This window comes from Nelumbo lutea, chromosome 1 (genome assembly GCF_056320005.1).
Source record: "Nelumbo lutea isolate HS-2025 chromosome 1, American lotus-T2T, whole genome shotgun sequence".
Classification (NCBI taxonomy): domain Eukaryota; kingdom Viridiplantae; phylum Streptophyta; class Magnoliopsida; order Proteales; family Nelumbonaceae; genus Nelumbo; species Nelumbo lutea.
This window is the reverse complement of record NC_142684.1, coordinates 158,371,667-158,393,181: the sequence shown is the minus strand read 5'-3', so window position 1 is coordinate 158,393,181 and position 21,515 is coordinate 158,371,667. Positions and strand designations below refer to the sequence as shown.

At 39.0% G+C, this 21,515-nt stretch overlaps 1 protein-coding gene across 3 annotated transcripts in view; it reads right to left on the bottom strand.

Moving 5' to 3' along the window:
- The window catches only part of LOC148878655 (uncharacterized), a 64,776-nt gene that overhangs the window by 32,064 nt on the left and 11,197 nt on the right, over positions 1-21,515 (bottom strand). For 2 of the 3 annotated variants that reach the window (XM_088957915.1, XM_088957921.1), the window contains exons 2-3: positions 14,614-14,788; positions 14,383-14,541 (exon numbers count right to left, since the gene is read on the bottom strand). In XM_088957915.1, the coding sequence (XP_088814041.1) occupies positions 14,383-14,541; positions 14,614-14,788 (334 nt within the window). Of the gene's footprint in view, positions 1-14,367; positions 14,542-14,613; positions 14,789-21,515 lie in introns of all 3 variants that reach the window. The other variant, XM_088957908.1, reaches the window with a different exon arrangement.

Sequence of the window (21,515 nt, the reverse complement as noted above, 5' to 3'; positions counted from 1 at the left end):
GATAGAGGAGGCCCCAAAAAAAATTGAATCAGATGCAAGCCCCAACGGACTGGGGCAGGAAACAGGAAATAAGGGCCGCCTAGGAAGTCCATGGGCAACAATGGTAGGAAAAAGAAGAAGAAATCTGAAGTAGAGAGACTAATTTTGGACATTGAAGGGATATTGAATTCAATGGAAGAGCAGAAAGGAAAAAGGCTTCTAAATAAGGGGAAGATAGTGTCTTGGAGGGCTTAAATCAAGAAGGTTAGTGAAGATAATCAATGGGAATGTGAGGGGTTTGGGCAGTACTAGAAAAAGGAGACTGATTAAGGAGTTACTTCGGAGAGAAAGACCTGATATTGTGATTCTATAGGAGACCAAACTAGCTAAACTGGATAGGAGGTGGAGCGAAGGAGATTTGGAAAGTAAGAACTGGATAGATGGTGTTCAAACCCATATTCCTCATTGTATCCTTGGGAAACTAACCAAACCTTATATCGATCATTCTCATGGAGGGATTGAATCTCAGCATCCATGGCTTCTTTCCAATGAGAACTCCTAATGGCTTGTTGATAAGAACGAGGAATATTTGTGGAATAAAGTACAACAGAAAGGGAGCTATGGCTTGAAGGAAAACCATAGTGGTCAGGAGGCTAAGAAATACGAGTAGAACAACGAAGTGGAATAGAAGAACTACCATCTGGAACAGAAGGATCTTGGGGTGAAATGTCACTTACAGGGGGTGCAGGAGGAAGATGCTTTGGACCGGGTGGAAGGGGGGTTGTAGGCACAGGATTTGGGACACATGGCCGCTTGCGAGTGAAGACGAGAAGATCTTTCTCAGTACAGGAAGTAAGAGTGTTATTTGAATCAAAGTCCTACAAAACAGAGATAAAAGGAGCAGACAATCTAGTGATTCCAACAAAGAAGGAAATATATTCAAGAAACACAACATTCTGTGAAATCCGAATACAACGAATAACAGGGCCATAACACAAGAATCCTTTGTGGCCAGGACTAAATCCCACAAAGGCACACGTAGCAGACTGAGCAGTTAATTTGGAACGTTCATGAACAAGAAGATGTACAAAACAAAGACAACCAAAAACATGAAGACTAGAGAAGTCTGGGAACGACCAAAGAGTTTTTGAAAGGAAAAAGTGTTGCCAAGAACAAAAGAAGGAAGGTAGTTGATCAAATACACAATTGTACTGGCTGCTTCTACCCAAAATGAAGTCGGAGCATGAGATTCCTATAGTAATGTCCGCACAAGACTAAGGATATATCCATTATTACGTTCAGCTACACCATTCTGTTGAGGAGTGTCTGGACAATTGCACTGAGATTGAATTCCATAACTCCTCAAGTAGGCCTAAAAGTCTCCGTATCTATATTCTCCCCCTGAATCTGAACAGAGGATGCTCACATTACACTTTAAGCGAGTTCACACCATAGTATGGAATAATTTAAATGTCACAAAGACCTATGATTTGTGTCGTAAAAAATAAATCCAAGTGTATCTGGTACAATCATCTATAAACAATACAAAGTATTTGTATCTCAATCGTGAAATAATAGAAGCAAACTAAACATCACTATGTATTATTTCAAGAGGTGTAGTGGCATGCTCAAAAGTGTGAAAAAAAAGGTAAAACATGACTTTTACTAAAGCAACAAGCAATGCAAGAAACATTAAAAGTATGAACATGAGGAATTTATTCTTAATCAAACCAGAATCAAACAAAAACTTCAATTTTTGAGAATATGGATGACCCAATCGTTTGTGCCAATCCCAAACATTATTTCTATGACTCAATAGAGAATCAAACATAAAGGAACAAAGATAAGTCGAGGATGCTCCTAATTGAGACTTCTCGAACTCCAGTGCAAACAAACGACCCAGCCTACGCCCCTTCCCTTTCACCTTCCTAGTGTACTGATCCTGTATCAAGCAAGCATCATGAGAAAAGGTGAGAACATTTCCTTCATCAACAAGTTGGCCAACAGAAATCAGATTAGTAATAAGGCTGGGCACTAAGAGGATTTTTGAAAGAGGGAAGGACATAGTGGATGACAGTTTAAGGGATAAGTCATTACTACCAATAATGTCTAATTTTTCACCATTGGTAGTAACAATGTGTTTATGATGAGTTTCAATAGACTGATTTGGTTGATTGAGATAGGCTCCTATAATATGATTGGTGGCACAGAATCTATAATCCAAGCATGTGAAGGAGAAGAACAATATCCAAAGAACTTACCAGACAAGCCAATAGCAGAAAAAGCAGAGGATACCAATTGTCAAATCTTCCCCTCATCCATAGATCCAATAAAATCACTTTTCACCGAAGAATCACCCTTAGTGGACATAATGCCAGTTGCCTATCCATCTGTTACCTAATAAGCCCGAGGTTGAGTCTTTTTCTGAGAACCCTTAGTTGGTCAGACTAGACAATCGGGAATGATGTGGCCATGTTGCTTGAAATAGGTTCACACATTCTTCTTCTTATAGTGAGAAGCAATATGCCCAAAACTCTTACACTCATAACACTAGGTTTTGGATAAGTCCTTGGAGGTTGACTTCTTACCTCCATGAGCAACAAAGGTTGTTTCAGCCCCAATTTCAGTCATCTTTCCATCAAATCCAGCAGTAGTGAGAAGCCTAGTCTCTTCCCTTAGTAACTCCCCCAAAACAGAATCCAGATCTAGAAGTGTTCCTCTGCTCCGAATATTGGACCTGATTATCTCATATTCAGGTCTAAGCCTCATCAAAAACTAATTTACTTTCCTATTCTCAAAATGTTTCTGGAGATATCTCACACATTCTGCTAAGTCTGAGGGATTAAGATGGACAAGTTCATATTCAGCCCACAAATCAAGAAAGCATACATAGTATTCCAGTATCCTTCTATCTCCTTGACAATAAGCAAATATCTCTGATTCTATTTGATATTGTCTAGACATATTGGAGTGTTGATAAACTTTCTTCAAATATGAATACATTTCATGGGCTGTTCTCATTCTCCTCATGGGTACAGCAATGAGAATCAATTGAGCTGAGAATCCAGGAAACAATCTTGTCTTGTTGCAAGGCTTTGGCCTCAGTCTCAGTTGGTCTAATGACAGTCCCATTCAAGTGTCCTTCCAAACCTTTCCCTTCAACATAAAAATCAAAGTGGAACTTCCACATCCCATAATTTTGCCCATTCAGTTTCATAGGAATAATATCCACTCTATCTGAAGCCATTACAGCATAAAACAATAAAGCACACACAGAAAGCCAAAAATAGGTTCGGCAATAGTCCAAATACCAGTCTGAACAGCAATCCATTTCTGCCCAAGAGAAGGAAAGGGGAACCAGTACTACAGCAATCCAGAGAAGTCCAGAGAAGGGTCCAAACAGCTTCAACAAACAAAAAAAGGGGTTAACAGTCTAAATAAGGTAAGTTTCAGGACTGTCGAACCAAAGGCAAGAGGGGCCTAGGATGACACCAGATCTAGAGTTATAGGCTGACTGGATCAGCCGAAAGAGAGAAAAGTGTGAAAAACCAACCTGTCATACATCTTTTTCAGAGAAAAAAAAATGAGGGTTTTTGTGCTGATCGAAACAGCCCTTAAGAAGATCCAGATCAGAATCCAGACAGTACTGATGGAAGCCTTGAAAAACACTCTTCAATCTTATGTAGAAACCAAAACTCTCAGGCTGATACAGATGACCTGCTCTAATACCATGTGAACAGAACTGAGAGCAAAAGAGAGCAGATTCAAGGGTGTCTAGAATAGCTGACCCCCACCCCAAAGAGCCCCTTTTATTAAAAGATATGTACAGTTACAAGAATGCCCTTATAGGGCTGAAAGATATATCTCCACATTCCTATCCCCCTCTTTCACCCACTTGTGCCTAGACTTTTGCCTCCATATTACCTCTTCCTAATACAGAATATCTTCTAACTGTTTCCTGAGCTCCCACCTTTCCAGCTTGTCCCTCTCCTCGAAAGTACCTCCCAATTCTTTAGCATCCAACTCTTCAATTTTGTTGATCACTCCTTGTTTTCTTTCCTCAATTCTACCAAACTGGAGGGTGTTCCACTCCTTAATCTTTCCTTTCATATCCTCAAGTTTCCAACAAAATTTCATGCCCTCCCAATTTGCATTTGGATTACTACCATTCCACCATGACTTGACCAACTCAACAAAACCCGGGTGGGAAAGCCACATATTCTCAAACTTGAAAGGTGATGGTCCTCTACTTCCCTCCTCTCTCATTAGAGTGATAGGCCAGTGATCTGAGGTAATTATGGGAAACACCCTAGAGGTAACCACCCCTTAGTGCTCCTCCTAATCTGTAGTGAACAAAAATCCATCCAACTCCGAGAAAATCGGATTTGACTGTAGATTGGACCAAGTGAAACAACCATGCAAGAGAGGAACCTCTTTTAACTCAAAGCCATTAATGAAACTATTGAAATTCCTCATACTAGTTATCCTTTCTCTCCTCATATTATTGGTCTCCTACGGGAATCTGATGACATTAAAATCTCCACCTAGGCACCAAGGGCCCTCCCACAGTCCTCTGATATCTCCCAATTCCTCCCAAAGTTCACCTCTTTCCCTATACACAGTTGAACCATAGACATTTGATAGGACCCATGCAAAACCATCTGCTCACTGCTTAAATTTGATAGATACAACAAACCTCCCAATCAGCTCTTCCACTCCCTCCAAGACCTCATCCATCCACAGAGTAATTAATCCCCTTGAACTCCCCCACGAAGGACTCACTGCCCACTTAACACCCCTTGCCTTCCAAATAGATCTGGCCCATCTACCATCAAACTCCATCAGTTTTGATTCTTGAATGAGAACTACATCCGGATTTGCTCTTCTTATTACTTCCTTGATCATAGCTCTGTTCCTTCCTCCCCCAAGCCCCCAACATTCCAGCTCAGAATCTTCATTTTCACTTCCTTACAAACCCTTGTCTCTACCCCTTAGTTATTCCCCCTTCCTCTCCATTTACTCTCACCAAATCTCTTATCCTCCTCAACGTCTCTCCTTAATCTTTCAGCCTCATTAAGCTTTCTCTTTCTAGCCTTAGACACTTCCATCATTTTTCTTAAGAAAACTTTGAGATCCTTCGGGTCCTTGATTTTATAACCTAGCTGACCAGCAAATTCGGCCATTGAGCCTTCCTTGTCGTTCCCCTTGCCCTCAAACTCTTTCTTGGATCCTCAATTTTGTTAAGGCCTAGCTCCTCTATCTGTTGACTTCCACTCGCTTCCTTCACTTCCTTACTTTAAACTCTTCCAAAACATTTTCTATTAATTTCCAAATTCTTCCCCCCTCTTCCTCCTCTCTTTCCCTTAAGCTTCTCTTCTCCCTACTCACCTCCCCATTCTCCTTTTGGGCTTGCTGCAAGATGGAAACCTGGGATTCTGCAATAGAGCAACAGACAAGGAAGGATTAGTATCAAACTGGAAATTCACAGCCATACCTTGAGTGGATTACGACACTAGTTCGACACAAAAACAAGGATTTCCTGCTCCAACTTGAAAGTCAGGAACTTGGGGTTCACAACTCTCCTTAGAAGGAACACTTTGAATTGGGAGTTTTCCTGGCATCGGTTTACCCTGTAATATACTCCTTAGGCTCTATTGCTCACCCCAGATTTGGTCATCGGAGCTTGGTTGCATGCAATCATCACATACCAACCCATCAGTTAACTGCACCTTGTTCGGAACTTGGGCAGTTTCTTCCTTATTCAAATCCAGAGTGGAGTTGACTTCAACCAAGCCATACTCAGTATCGTTCCTATCTGTCATCTTATTCGGCAGCTTCAGAGGGAGTTGACTTCCTCCAAGCCCACATCAACATCGAAGAGAAGGCTAGTGTCAAGCAAATCTTCTTCCAGCAAAACCACTTCCGTCACCTCTTCAAGTGGTTCAATATCTGACCTAGGCAAAGAAGAAGATTCATCCTCATTAGACAATCCACAGTCAATCCACCCTCCATCTTCCCCATCCATCTCCTCTATACATGTCCTAACATATCTGGGGTTTGGGCGATCCGAACATGTCCTAACATATCTGGGGTTTGAACCCATTTAAAATTCTTCTTTGGGAAAGAAGATAGACCCAGAAATCCGTCTATAAACTCTCCCCCCTTACTTGCACTCACGTGACTTTTAAATGAGTCACATAATAATTCCGCCCGGTTCAACCCCTTGGCTTGACTGGCCTGATTCTAGTTCGGTTCAGGTTACTTACCCTCCATAACTCGCCCCTGGTCTGACCCCCTTTTGACTACATCAGCAAAGGATGGCCCCACCTCCTGAAAAGTTAAACTTAAATTTTTTTAATTAATTTCCTTAATTAGACTGCCACCCAAAATTAACCCGCTACTTGACTGTTCCTTTCCCCTAAGTAGCTCTCCCCTTCTAACTTTATTACCACCCTCTCTCCGCATGCCACGTGAGTTTATAGATTCCATGTCATCATCGCAAACCGCCTTTGAACAATGGCTCCACAGAGTTGCTTCAGCTTCCATCAGAATACAAGTTTTTCTCCATAAACCATTAGAGAAGATAGCCACCACCTGAGGAACCTCTTCCAGCTTCATCGCACGCAGCTTTACCTCCACAACTCGCAAATTACTAAAGTTGCAATCCACCGTTAAACCCCCCCCCCCATTGCAGAAATTATCTTCTCCACAATCGTCTTCCTCCAGAAACTAACTTTAAGTTAAAGCTTCCCACAGATACATCCTACTCATTGCGAGACATATGCCACTCTTCAATGGTAACCAACCCTGCCTGTGATTGAAAAGAAGATAACTCAATCTTCTCGCCCCCTGCATATAGAACCGCTCTACTGTCACTGAAAGGCACTACCAATGAAAACAAAGGAAGCCTAATCTTCTTTGCAATATCTGCTAAAATATGCTGTCAGTCTGCAACCTTCGTACCAGCAGTTAGTACATATCTGTTCTCCCAAACCCCCTTCTCCACTTCCAACTCCAGCTTTTTTGTCTTCACTGAGCAGATCATAGGTTGTTCTGCCAATACCAATTGTCTTCCCTTTACTTCATTGTTCACCGCTTCACCCCCCACTTCACCCTCGATTTCTTTTTCCTGTAATTCCTTTTGCACCCCACTCTTCACCTCCTCAATCAGAACTAAATACTCTTGCAGCCTTCCAGCAAAGAGTCTCCACCCCTGTTGTTTATTTCCTTCTGGAATAAAAACTATCTTCCTCTTCCCTTCCCCAAAACACTCTGATAAGATTATGTACCAGCCCTTCTTGTTAATCCTCAGTTTGACTTCAAAACTCTTCCCTTCCAACAATTCTCTTTCTTCGTGTAAATTGCTCCATCCACGAAACCTTTAACCCACACCACAGCATCCCTAAACAAAAAAAAAAAAAAAACAATGGTTTTTTTCTCTTCTCTAATCTTCAGACAAGCTTGACTGTTGTTTCAGCAATCCTCGAAAACAAATTTCTTAGCTTCAAACACCATTTCTCTTCTCCATCTCATAACCGGCTTGAAACCTTCGCTCCCCAGCATATTGTTTTTAGTTCAGTTGTTTAGTAGTTTTGAGTCATGTTAATATCTAATTTCAAGTTAAATATAAACCCTGGTTAAAATTAAAAAGAAAAAAGAATTGGGACTTTATGGTGCAGTTCTTTCATGCAATATGATTAACTGAATAGTTTTGTGGAAGTGACAGGGCTGAGGATAAATTGGATTAAAAGTGGTATTGTAGGGGTCAATTTGGAGGAAGGAGAACTACTAAGATTTGCTAAGATCTTGGTGTGTGAGACTAGAAGCTGGCCAATAAGTTACCTAGGACTACCTTTAGGAGGAAACCCTAGGTCTGTTGGGTTTTGGAAACCACTCAGAGAAAGGTTTGATAGAAAACTAGCCTTGTGGAAGAGGAATTATATCTCTTTGGGTGGAAGAATAACCTTGATTAGAGCCACACTGGCAACCCTCCCCACCTATTTCCTATCAACCTTTAGAATCCTTGCTAGGGTAGCAAGGTGGCTAGAGAAATACATGAGAGATTTCCTTTGGGATCTAGGAGAGAAGAGAAAGGACCATTTGATCAAATGGGAGCTGGTTAGCAAACCTAAGGAACAAGGGGGTTTAGGAATTGGGAACCTCTTGGTAAGGAACACAGCCCTACTAGGTACTTTGGAGAAATACATGAGAGATTTCCTTTGGGATCTAGGAGAGGAGAGAAAGGACCATTTGATCAAGTGGGAGCTGGTTAAACCTAAGGAACAAGGAGGTTTAAGGAATTGGGAACCACTTGGTAAGGAACACAGCCCTACTAGGTGCTTTGGAGATTTCCCTTCAAGAATGATGGACTATGGCACAAAGTGATTGAGAGCATTCATGGGGTGGATGGAAATGGTTGGGATGCAACAAAGTCACCCCTCATAGTACTATAGCTTCTAGTGGAAAGCAATTCATGAAATCTACCCTATTTTCCTCAATTCCACCCGATTCGATGTGGGTCAAGGTACTAAAGTTCGTTTTTGGGAAGATCTTTGGGTAGGCGAAACCCCGCTTAAAGACTAATTTCCTGATCTATTTGCGCTCTCAAACCTCAAGGACGAAGTTGTTTCCAATTTGGGAACACCGTGTCCAAATGGTGTGAACTGAAACTTGGGCTTTAGAAGGGGACTAAGGGAAAACAAGTGTGAGTCTTTAATCTGTTTGTTGGACCTTTTAGGGAAAATCCACTTGGACCCGTTGCTGAAAGATTCTAGAATTTGGATAGGCTTTTCAGATGGCCTCTTCTCTTGCTCTTCTTCGAAGTACTTGCATTCCCCAACCCTCTAGCTGGGGATTTCCCCGTTAAAGAAGTCAAGTACAAGCCTATCCCCCAAAAAATTCAGGCCTTTTGTTGGGAAATTTTTCTTGGAAAGGTAAGCACTTATGATATGCTATTGAGAAGAAGGCCATACACTTTCCTTTCTCCTCATGTGTGTTCTTTGTGTAAGGAAAGTGGTGAGACTATCTCATTTAATGATATCTTGTTCTTTTGTGCTTCAAATTTGGGATTTCTTTTGTACTCTCTTTGGCTGCAGGTGGGTTCCCCCTCAAGATGTGGCAATACTTTTCAACCGTGACTTCTTAAGGCAACGGAATAAAAGAGGGATGGTAATGTGGAAAGAAACAAAAGCAGCACTATGTTGGGTGGTATGGGAAGAAACATGGTTTCAAATGTCACAAAATGTTGCTAATGTCGCCTGACATATGTCGATGTCGAGGCTCACCGACATGAAAATGGATGGTAATATAAAAATTACATTATTTCGGTCGATACTTCCTATATTTCGGAAATGTCAACCAAATCGGTCCAAATAACCAAAAAAATACAGTTTTTCCTATTATTTCGACAGGATGTCGACTAATATACATTAATAATATAATACAATATATTAATATAAATTATTCCATTAATAATTTCTATTTAATATTTCAAATTAAATAGTTATAAAAAAGAATTAACAAAATATAAAAACAAAAGAATAAATTAATTACTTTATAATATAAAACATAAAATATTTTTCAAGTAATAAAATATTAACTAGTTAGTATTTTTTAAAATATTTATTAAAATCAGATAATGTTTATTAAATTTTATAGTAAATCATACTCTACATTTAATATAAAAAATCAGAATAAATTTATTAAATGTTATACTAAATCATAATTTATTATAAGTCTAGTATTAAAAATCATAATAAATTCAATAAGTTTTATAAGAAATCAGAATTTATCATAATCATCATACTACAAAAAGGAGAATCAGTTTATTAAATTTATAATAAAACATAATGTATTATAACTTTAATATTTAAAAAATCAGAATAAATGTATTTCTATTTACTTGTGTTAAATAAATATATTAGAATTTATCAGAATTAAAAACAAGAAAAGAAAATATCAGATAACCTTGTAAAAACATCAAAATGCATAATAAATCAGTAAATCGTCATTTACTAATTTGTTATTGATCTTAGTTTCTTAGCTTTATATAATGGTTGGGAATAAGATAATAGTCTAGAAATATGTATTAATGCTTCTTTTATCATTTTACAAAATATCATTGCATATTTCCACATATTTCATAATATTTCCACAATGTCTCTAATTTTTACAATATTTCCCCTCGACATTTCCGACATATGTCCTATATTTTGGTAAGCGACATTTCCATCGACATCGACATTTTAAACCTTGGGAAGAAAGGAATAGTAGGATCTTCTTGGAAAAAAAAAAACAGAACAGTAGAGGAAGTGATTGACAGCATCAAGGTGAAAGTAGCTCATTGGGTAAAATCCTTGGACAGCTTTCAAGCCTTCTTAGTGACAAACATTCTAAGAACCTAGTCTAAAGTAGCACAATCCTCGAGAGTGAGAGATAAAGTAAGGCTGGAGTGGAAACCACCAGAAGGCAGTAAAGTGAAACTGAACTTCAATGGGAGCTTCCTTGGAAATCCGGGAATTTCAGGTATAGGAGGAGTAATCAGAAATTCTGAAAGGAGGATACTAGCTAATTCTCAGGACCTATTGGCATGGGGAATTCACTGAAGGCTGAACTTTTGGCATTACTACAAGGTCTGAAGCTGGCTAAACAGATGGGATACAGGCATACTGAAGTAGAAGGGGACTCAAAAGTGATCATTTCCTGGGCTGCAAACAGTAGCCATACCTGTGGACGTTTAAACATGCAATTAGGGAAGTGGAAAAAATTGCAAAGGAGGTTGGGGCTGAATTTAAGTGGGTCCAAAGGAGTGCAAATGGGCTAGCTGATTATCAAGCAAAACAAGGGGCATTGAGACAACAACTATTTTGGGTTGCTTTGTAATGAGGGACAGAAAAAAGAGTGATTAAATGGGATCATCAATCCCATCACCAAATTGTATAAACTATTCCCAATCTGAAATTTAAATAAAATTCATGCTTACTGATCAAAAAAAAAATGATTAACTGAACAAATGGAACTGATGCAGAAGAATGCACTTGTTTAGATCAGTTTGAGCCTTTTTGGAGGCTCAAAAAGAAGCTAACAGATCTGAAGAGAACGAAAAAATGGTACGAGAAAGACTTGTCCTCATTCTTGTCTTGAAGGAAATTTACGGGAGAACTAGCAAAAACTGAACATGGAGTCTACTTAGTTTCTGTTATTTTGAGATTGCTATTTATGTTAACTTTCGGAATTACAATTTATAGTAATTCTCGTAATTACTATTTTGGCAAATTTCTTAAACTACCCTTATGGTTTAGCTAATTGACTAAGTATACCCCTACTGTTTGACTATTGTCTAACACTACCCCTACTGTTTCTGACAATTGACTAGCTCTACCCTTATCGTTAACATCTGTTAATATTTCGTCAAAACCCATACACACGTAACACTTAAAATTTTTTTAAAACCCAATATTTCCCACGTACCCTTCCTCTCGACTGGCACCCCCTTCCTCCTTCGACCTCTCTCTCTCACTTCCCTCCTTCATTCTCTTTCTTCCTTTTCTCCTTCCTCTCTTTCTAAAACAAGACACCCTCCTCCAACCTCTCTTCCCTCTGTCTATTTGTGTAGGATAAAAGAATAACAACAGCTCTCACAACCATCGGCAGCTGTGGAGATCTGCAAATTCAATCGTCGTCAGTTGCTATAAAACGCTGAGCCACAGCGAAATACTGTTAAATACTGGATCAACAAAAGCCATCGGCAGTCATTCATAGTCGTCATTCACTGAGCTCGACCCCACCTTCGTTCAAACTGGATCAGCGATGGTCACCATCTTCAATTGATGGTTCGTCTCTGTCCCATCTTCAATAGTGGAGGAGATATGGCTATCAGATCTGCAAGAATAAACCACAGCAGATGGAGCCACCAGAGAGATCGACGGCAGTGGAGAAGAGATCGTGAAGACCACATCCGAGCTGGAAAAATCCTCTCCTGCTGAGATATTCTCTCAGCGCTCTTTCCTTTTCTTCATCTCTACAAGCCCTAGATGAGATCACTTCTCTTCTCAGAGGAGAGAACTGTTTTCAAAGGGATTTAACGGAAGAGTAAAATTGAGATTTCAGCCCTTCTGTCAATATTTAACGGCAATGGTAATTTTTTAAAACAGTAGGGGTAGCGTTAAACAATAGTCAAACAGTAGGGGTATACATAGTCAATTAGCTAAACCATACGGGTAGTTTAAGAAATATGCCCTTACTATTTTTAGTAAGTTCGCGGATTACTATTTTTAGTAATTTCTGATGTCTTTAAATTGGAGTAGCTTTAGTCGGATTAAAAAAGTGTTATTAGAGTTGTTTAGAAGTTGGAGTCATTGTTTAAGTGTCCTTATGGGTTACTTATGGATTTGTCATAGTATTGAAACAATAAGGAGTCGCTTTGGGTTAATTTACTAGTCCAAATTGGAGTCTGAAAGGGGACATTCGAGTTAATAAGTTGAGTCTATAAATAGAGTCATTGCAATTGAAGTTCAAGAAGAATGATTTGATGAAATAAAGAATGGTTAGTGAACTCTGGTTGTTGCCAGAAACTTTTCTCTTTTTCTCCCTTCTCTCTCTCTCTCTCTTATTTCTTCTTCTAGGCAATCTATCTCCTTGCTGTTTACCCTGATAGCAAGCATTCTACTTGCTTCACCATCCATATCCTTCATCTCTAATCACCCACAGCCCCTCATTCACCATATAAAGCCCACCACCAGATCCCAAATTAGTAGAACCCCTAGCCCATCCTACATCCGGAACTGAAGAAGAGATGTGGAGAATGTTTTGTATAATAACATAGATCTCATCTCTTATACTCCCCAAGTTTTTCTTGGGTAATAGATTTACAAACAAGGAGATTTATATCTTAAAAGTAGCAAAAAAGAGTTTCTATGTTTAGTGTGGTGCCAGTTTAATGGGTGTTTGTCTTCTCTTTTTTTATCTGGGTTGATCAATCTTCTGTGTTCCCCTTTTCTCCTCTGATTTTTTACCAGTAACAGAATTGTATTATTGATCAAAGGTATACAAGTTCATAAAAGGAAAGAAAATAAAGAAAAGGAGGGGAAAGGATGCAAATCCTACTTTGCAGAAATATAAAAAGTATAATATCAAAAGAACACCTTGTTTCCTTACCAACCTTAATTCTCCACGGTATGCCCACATAATTGTGTCCATTTTTTTTTTCAGAAGCCTCTTCCGCTTTGGCTGCTTAGTCACTTTGCTATTTGTGTTGTTTGAGTTTGAAATATTTGACAAGTTGAGTTTGTTGTTCGATGAAAAAAAATGCAAATTGCATATCAAAAAAAAAAAATTCCAAATTTTTTGCTCAACTCAACCTTTTTTTTAATCAACTCTCACACATTACCTAAATATGGTCAAATTTTCTACCATGTTGAGTTTGGTGTAAATCCTTTTTGACTCTATCTTGAGTGTATATCTCTATACTCCATTGTAAAGTGGGGTCTTCTGTCCTTTTGCCATACAGATCATTAGTTCATTACCTATTAATACAATTACACCATTTATCAAAAAAATGGTTCATTTTTCTACCCATGTCCAAATCAAGGTCAACTTTTCAAACCCCATCCAAATTTATCCCAACCCAGTCATCAGTTAAATCAACACATTAACAAACTCACTCATGATGAACTCCTTCCTGCTTCTACTCCATTTCCACTCCCAATCTTCTTGGTTAATCGCCTTCCTGGTATATCTATCAAATTTAAATAAAGTATATATCCAAACAAATTGATGAGAGTTATCCCAAGGTTTAATATGTTTAGTTTCCAAAAAAAAAAGTGGGATACAAATGCTTGTCCCTTTAGAGATATAGAAACAATAAATTGTTGCTGGTTTGAAATTAAAAAAGGGAGAAGAAGCAAAGAGAAGAGATAGAAAGGAGAATAAGATTTTGGAAGAAAAGCAAAATGCCAGGCATGTTCCCCTTTTTCACACACACAATAATACCCCTGGCCACCACCCATAATAAGAAAAGCATAAAACAGCAATAAGAATAAACTATAAAGTTATAACAGCAGCAGTAAAACAACAATGAAAAATATAAATCTAAAGAGATATCTCAACACAAAGGAACACAAGGATTTATATAGCCAATTAATTAATAAGAAAATATGAATGCTAAATTTAAAACAGATTATATTGGAATAATCAAGTACCACACCCAACAGTAGCAACATCCTCAAACAAGAGAATGAATATGCAGAACAAAGAAAAATACAATAACTCAAAATCTATCACATTGGCCTCAGCTCTGACATGTATTGACACAAAAATAGGAAAAACATTTAATGTGGTAGCTTGCAAGTTACTAGAATTGACATCAAATTAAAAGGGGGGAGGGACCACATGTATGCCACAAACCGGATCTAAGGCAATGCAGTCATCAAGCCATTGCACAGTCCGATCCACTGAAGTCCTGTTTCTCTTTTCAGAAGTCCATGCAGGCACTTCATCTGCCAAACTAGCCCATATATTTGGCTTCAATGACGAAATCATCTTCATATACTCCGCAGATTTTATCTACAGAGAAAATTTTAGTTGAGAAAGAATCTAGATGATTTATCATATTCAGAAGCAGCCAGAAAGCATTACCAACATTCGACCACAAGGTGTCTCAAAGGAAGCTCCAATTTTGTTGGTGCCATCACAATTGGGAAGGCAAAGAAGAGAATCTCTAGGAACAGCTGCAAAGCTATACCCATGCAATCCTAGCATCTGGTGCAAACCTCCAATTTTTGAAATAGCTTTTAGAGAAGGACAGTCCAAACTGCAGATCCATGGTTGCAAACAAATTAGTAGGCTTTAACTAAATATATAAATTTTGAGAGATGGTAGTAAAAAATGAGTATATGCAACTCTTAAATATCTCACCTACAGACATTGTAGGACCCATTACCCATGAAACCCATGACTGATTTTGTTTTGTAGTGTCTTTTCATAGGTCCCACTATGCATGTAGGACAAGGTATCCAATGGTAACATTAACTCATTCTTTTCCTCAAAAAAAAAAATCCTTACAGGGAAATTGTTTAAAGAATTCATTTTGATATTATGAAATAGCTTATTTTGATTAACAATTAAAGGGCCCAAGATTGGAAAACTCAAGTACGCACTCAATAGGTTGTACTGTTGTGAAAATGGTATTAATAGAATACAATTTCATGGCAAAATTGCTATAATGGCTTCAAATAGAAGGTCATGTTTTCTATAAGTTTCTTTAGTTTCCAGTTTAAAAGCATCTTTCTCTAATTCTCAGTATAAAAGTGTCAACTAGTTGACTGACTGGTCAATAGAGAGCTAGATCAACTGTATCACGAACTCATTGGTTTCCACTCATGATTCTACCTACTCAAACAACCGAGCAGCAACTAGATCAACTAGTTGACCACAAAGTTATTTTAAAGCTTTTTATATTTGTATTTATCTCTAGCTATTTAATGTTTTAATTTGTTATATGCACACTGTTGCTTTAACCTTTAAGTATTTCTGATGGAATGTGGTATGTTGATTGTATATAAAATAAAAAATAAGGGATAAAGATGAAAGTGGAGAGGTTCTTTTTTTCTTTGAACCAATAGTGAGGTACAGAGTTGCCAGAAACAAGGAGTACATCAAATGATCAAAGGTTGCACCATTCTTTGAAAAAACAATGGATAAACTCCATATCCTAGCCCATCCAGCTTAACTTTCTTTATTTTGGGAAAAATAAATGTTTAGTTTCATCATTCTAGTACATACTTGCAACCTAATGTTAACTTAACTATGGGATTTCTTAAATTTGAAAAATATATTTCTTTCTGCTCAACTAGTCAAAACCTAAGAACCAACTAGTCATCACTCCACTGCAATTATAAAACTGCAAATCTGCAATTAACCAGTTTTACTTAGTGTTTGTTTATAAAAAGACCTTAATAGGCTATCAGATAGTAAGCCTTTCCAATTCTAATGCTCCTAGGATTAAAATTTAAAAAGTGTAATAGGGATCTGCTGCTTAGCTCATCCAAATAGTTAGCAGGCCCTATGTACTATTTAAACACCCTAGCTGTTCTATAAAAGTGTGACTTTCCTGATTTGATGGTGTGGTACTATCAAAAGTCATGCTTGATCTTCATAACTCCACTCTTCTATGTCAATAGAAATTGTGATACCCTACCTTAACATGTCTTCTTTAATTGTTAGTATTTCTTTAAACTAACATGCAATATTTCATTTGTTCCAGACAATACCAACTTGCAATATCCTACCATATATCATCATACAAACTCAAGTTCCATCTACCGTTTACAAAAACCCATTCAACAGACCTCTTTAGTATTTCAATGATGACTGGTCTTTTGAGCTGAAGGTGACTCGGATTCTAGAATATGGGGTCCTAATTCTGTGGGGGATTTCTCTTGCAAGTCCTTCTTTCATTCTTTGGTTGCCACCTCTTCTTCCTATTCTTTCCTAGTAAAGGAAGTCTGGTGTTCTCCCATTCCCCCTAAAATTAGCGCCTTCTGCTGGGAAGTGCTTCATGGAAGCATTAATACCTTTGATTTACTACTTCAAAGGAAGAGACCAAACTGGTGTTTGTCCCCCAACAGGTGTGTTCTTTGCAAGTTGAATGGTGAGACTGCGATTCATCTTCTTATCTCTTGCCTGTTTATTAGCTTTCTTTGGGATTGGTTTACTTCTCTCTTTGGATGCAGGTGATCTTCTCCTGATAGGTTGGAGGGTTTGTTTAGCCCTACTAGCATTAGCTGTACAAAAAAGAGGGGTAGGACCTTGTGGAGATGCACTAGAGCAGCACTAATTTGGACTGTGTGGGAGGAAAGAAATGCAAGAATATTTGAAGAGAAGGAATGAAGCAAGGAAGCTTTGGTTGAAACTATAACATTGAGGGTAGCTCATTGGGAAAAAAGTTTGAAGCTGTTCTCGGATTTCAAGATTGAAGATTTCTTCAGAGCTTGGGGTACCATCGCTGCATCCTCAACTACAAGACAAAGATCTGTTGAGGTTTGGTCTCCTCCAATAAATGGTTGGAAGAAACTGAATTTTGATGGGAGCTGTTTGGGTAACCCAGGGCCCTCAGGTATTGGGGGAGTCATTAGGGATGAAGAGGGGAACATAATTGCTTTATACTCTGGCCCTGTGGAGCAGGGTGATGTGGCAAGATCAGAGTTTTTGGCTGCAGTTTTTGGGGTTGAGAAGGCAAAAGAACTTGGTCTTAGAAGGCTGATTATTGAGGGAGATTCTAAAACTGTGATTAAGTGGCTGGTTAAAGAGGAAGGGGTGGCATGGCATTTGAGGAATGTATTCAGAAAACTCAAATGGCTGTCACAGGACATGTTAATCCAAGTGAAATGGGTGAGGAGGACTGCAAATAGCTTGGCAGATATAGCCAAGCAAGGGGTACATAGAACACATATGTTTTGGGCTCAAATGTAGTACTGAATTGGGACAGTTTCTATAGCTGGTTCCTTTCACAACTTCTTGTTGTAATCATGTTTCTCACATAATTAATGAAATTGTTTGTGTTGCTGATAAAAAAAAAAAAAAGACCTCTTTAGCCAATTTGAAGTTGTTAAAAGATACTAAAAATCTTTGCTTCCATTCTTATGAGCCTATTTGGATAAACTGATTTGTAGTCATATATATTAAATATAAATAGGCTATGTTAATCCCTCCCTATGGCTGCAAATGGATCAGATGAGAATTGGATGTACCTAGATCCAAATTTTGATCCATAAGTATTCATATTTGATTTGAATCTTCTCCATCAGATTCAGATTGAAATAGAAATTGCATACCCTTAATAGGGATGAACATTCCTAGCCCAGGCTGGACATACACACACACACACACACATATATATATATATTCAAATAGGTTCAATGCCCCTTATCAGTAATATAGGACCTTTGACCAGTGTTCTCAGGCTCGGACCAGACCAGACAATTGAACCAACGAGCCAATGAATCAGTGATTTTTCTGGGTTCCAATTAAATGACAGTCTGAACAGGCTAACCAACCAGTTTACTGATAAAACTGTGACCCAGTCAGCACTCCAGTTTTATCTGGTCCAATCCGGATAACATTGCCCCTAACCCTAATAAATTAACTAAAAAATTATCAAAATATTAATATATTATTAATAGAATGAATTAGAAATAACTCTGCTATGATATACAATGAATAAAATGACTTAAAAATAACTTCTGTGAGACTTGAACATGTCAAAGGATTGAACTCAGATCCCCCTTCGAATGGATGGGAGTTTATTTCAGATTTGGATGGTGGACACCGTTTATTAGCCCTATCCGGCTATCCCCCACCCACCCCACCTCAACTCAAGTACACACTTAAGGAGTGACGGGAACCAATAACTTCTGTGAGACTTGAACGTACCAAAGGATTGAATTCTGATTGGATGGGATTTTAATTCGGATCCTTAAGTACACTCTTAAGGAGTGACAGGAACCAATAACTTCTATGAGAGTTGAACATAGGATTGAATTCTCATCCCTTTGATTGGATGGGACTGTCATGGACCTCTTCTCATTGCTGAGAAGAGAGGCCTAGGTTTCCCCAAGATATAGTATTTGTTGGTTCGGCTGTCTTAGTTTGTATGTTTACCTTTTGTTGGGTTTTAAGTCATTAGTTAGTGGGCCTTGTTACTGGGCCTAATCTTACTTAATGTTTATTTCGACTAGGTGTCCCATCACTAATCAGGGGCAGTCTTGTCCATTCATGTAACATTATGTAATGCCTTTATATATAATAGATTAGGGCTGGCCGAATAGATTACTACCGCCCATTTCATTTCTGTTCCTCTTCTTCTTCCTCTTCTTCTCTCATTCGACAGCCCTATTTCAGCAAACATGGTATCAGAGCACTGATCTTACGACTGGTTACAGCAGCCGCATCTTCTTCTACTCGCAGGTAACTCTCCCATTCTTCTTGTTGGTTGCTGCAAAGAAACCCTAGGGTTGGTCGTAGAACACAGCTAGACCTACATCTTGGGTTTCCCTTGGTTGTAGGGCCCAAGGGGAGTTAGACCCAGCGGCTGATGCCCTAATAGACACAGTACAGCAGACTGTAGCCATTCGGCTAAGATAGATCTGTGTAGAACAGATCTAGGCGGAAGGACTGATTTCAGCAGTCCTAGAACTGTTCGTGGGTGAAGTTATAACCTGCGGCAGCAGTGTTTAGCACACAGTAGAAACCAACACAGCAAGTTGCAGTGTAGTACTCGGTGACAGTAGTAATTTGGGCACAGTGTGCAGTGTTTCGGCTCTGTGTCTGGTTCTCAGGACTGAGTTTACAGTGCAGCAAGTTCCTTAAGTGTGAAACAGTTCTCTATACATTGCAGTTACAGTCTTGACACTTACAAGTAAGTGAAGATGTCTTCCATATCCGGGGAAGTGTCTTCTAGAGATGTTAGAGAGCTTATGGGAGGTCTCCTAATCTGGAGAATCCAAATTTGCATAGCCTACAGATCACAAGCGTGTTGTTGGATGAGTACAACTTTAGGGAATGGTCTGTCTCAGCCATGCTTTTCATCACATCCCGTGAACTCACCGGTTACTTAGACGGGCAGAAGAAGGAACCAGAAGTAGGGAGTGCTGAATATGGAACTTGGCGCAAAGAGAATGCTACAGTTATGTCTTGGCTACTTGCCTCAATGACTCCAAGAGTAGCTAGGACTGTTCAACATTTTTCCACCGCAGCCAAAATATGGGAAAAGGTCTCTAAAACCTATGGGCAGAAAAAGAATAATGCCAGAGTTTACAGATTGAATCAAGATATTGCTGCCTTGAGGCAAGGAGATATGAGTGTTGCAACATATTTTGCTACACTAGAAGGACTATGGGAAGAGTTAGATCACCACCTTATCATTGACTGGGAGAGTGTTGGAGACAAAGAGAAGCATGACAAACAAATTGAAGAGGGTAGAGCATTTAAGTTTCTTGCTGGCCTAGATCCTATATATGAGAGCATAAGATCCCAAATTCTGGGAAGAGATGAAATGCCAGACTTACATCATGTCTACTACCTTGTGAGGAATGAAGAGGTGAGAAGAAAAGAGATGCAAGTTGATACTCAAACAAAACTAGCTGAACAGCCTGTGGAGCATTCAGCCCTAACCTCTACAAATCAAAGGGGAAACAAGTACTCCGACAAGAGACATCTAAAGTGCATCCACTATGGAGGGGAAAGGCATGTGAAAGAGACCTGTTGGGTTCTCCATCCGCATCTGAAGCCAGTTGCATTGAGGAAAGATAAGAAACATCAGAAGGGTCAATCTGCAAGTGTGAATTTGGCTATGGGTCAAAGTGATGATGGTTCAAAACACACATCTACAGTTACTTCCTCTTCCATGGGACAGACTTCTAATTCCCCTTGAACCGAGTCCTTGGGTTTTACAGCCGATGAGGTAGAGGTACTTAGCCGGGCCCTAGCCCGTCTAAGGACCAATTCTCTTCCATCCTCCTCCCTTGCCAGATCAGATATTGTCTCTGCCTTTAGTGCTACTAGCTCTATTGATCCTGCCTCTTGGATTATTGATTCCGGTGCAACTGACCACATGACACACATGTCTTCTCTATTTTCTTCCTATCATTTAATGCCTGGCCAAGATAAAATGAGGGCTGCTGATGGTTCTCTCTCTACCATCTCTGGGAAGGGAGTGGTTGACCTAAGCAAGGACCTCTCACTAAAATCTGTCTTGCATGTTCCCAATCTCTCTTCAAATCTCTTATCTGTTTCCAAGCTTACCAAAAATTTGAATTGTAGCATAACCTTTTTTCCTACTCACTGTGTCTTTCAGGACAGTTTGACGAAGAGAACGATTGGGAGCTGTCATGAGTGTGGAGGTCTCTACTACCTTAATGCAGACATCAGTTCGGCCTTGCAAACATCTGCTACGTGTAGTCAGTCCAATGTGGAGTCAATAGCTAGGTTACATCTATGGCATGCTAGGCTAGGTCATTTACCTTTTTCATCATTGGAAGTGTTGTTTCCAAAACTATTCAAAAGTGTTTCAAGTCAAGAGTTAGTTTGTGAAATCTGTCAACTATCAAAGCAATGTAGAACTGTTTATTCAACTTCAAGTAATGAAATTCGAGCTTCTTTTGACTTAGTCCACTCTGATGTTTGGGGTCCTCCCATTATTTCTGTTGATGGCTTTCGATATTTTATCAGCTTTATTGATCACTATTCTCGATGCACATGGATATACTTATTAAAAGCACGAGAGGAAGTGCCGCGGGTAACCATGACATTTTGCAAAATGATTGAAACACAATTTGGTACGAAGGTCAAACAATTCAGGTCAAATAATGCTGCAGAATATTTTGAAAGGTCCTTGAATCTATTTATGGAGGATGCTGGAATGATTCATCAGTCATCTTGTGCTAGTACCCCCCAACAGAATGGGGTTGCTGAGCGCAAGAACAGGCACCTATCGGAGACTGCTCGAGCCTTACTATTTCAGCACAAAGTTCCTAAAAGCT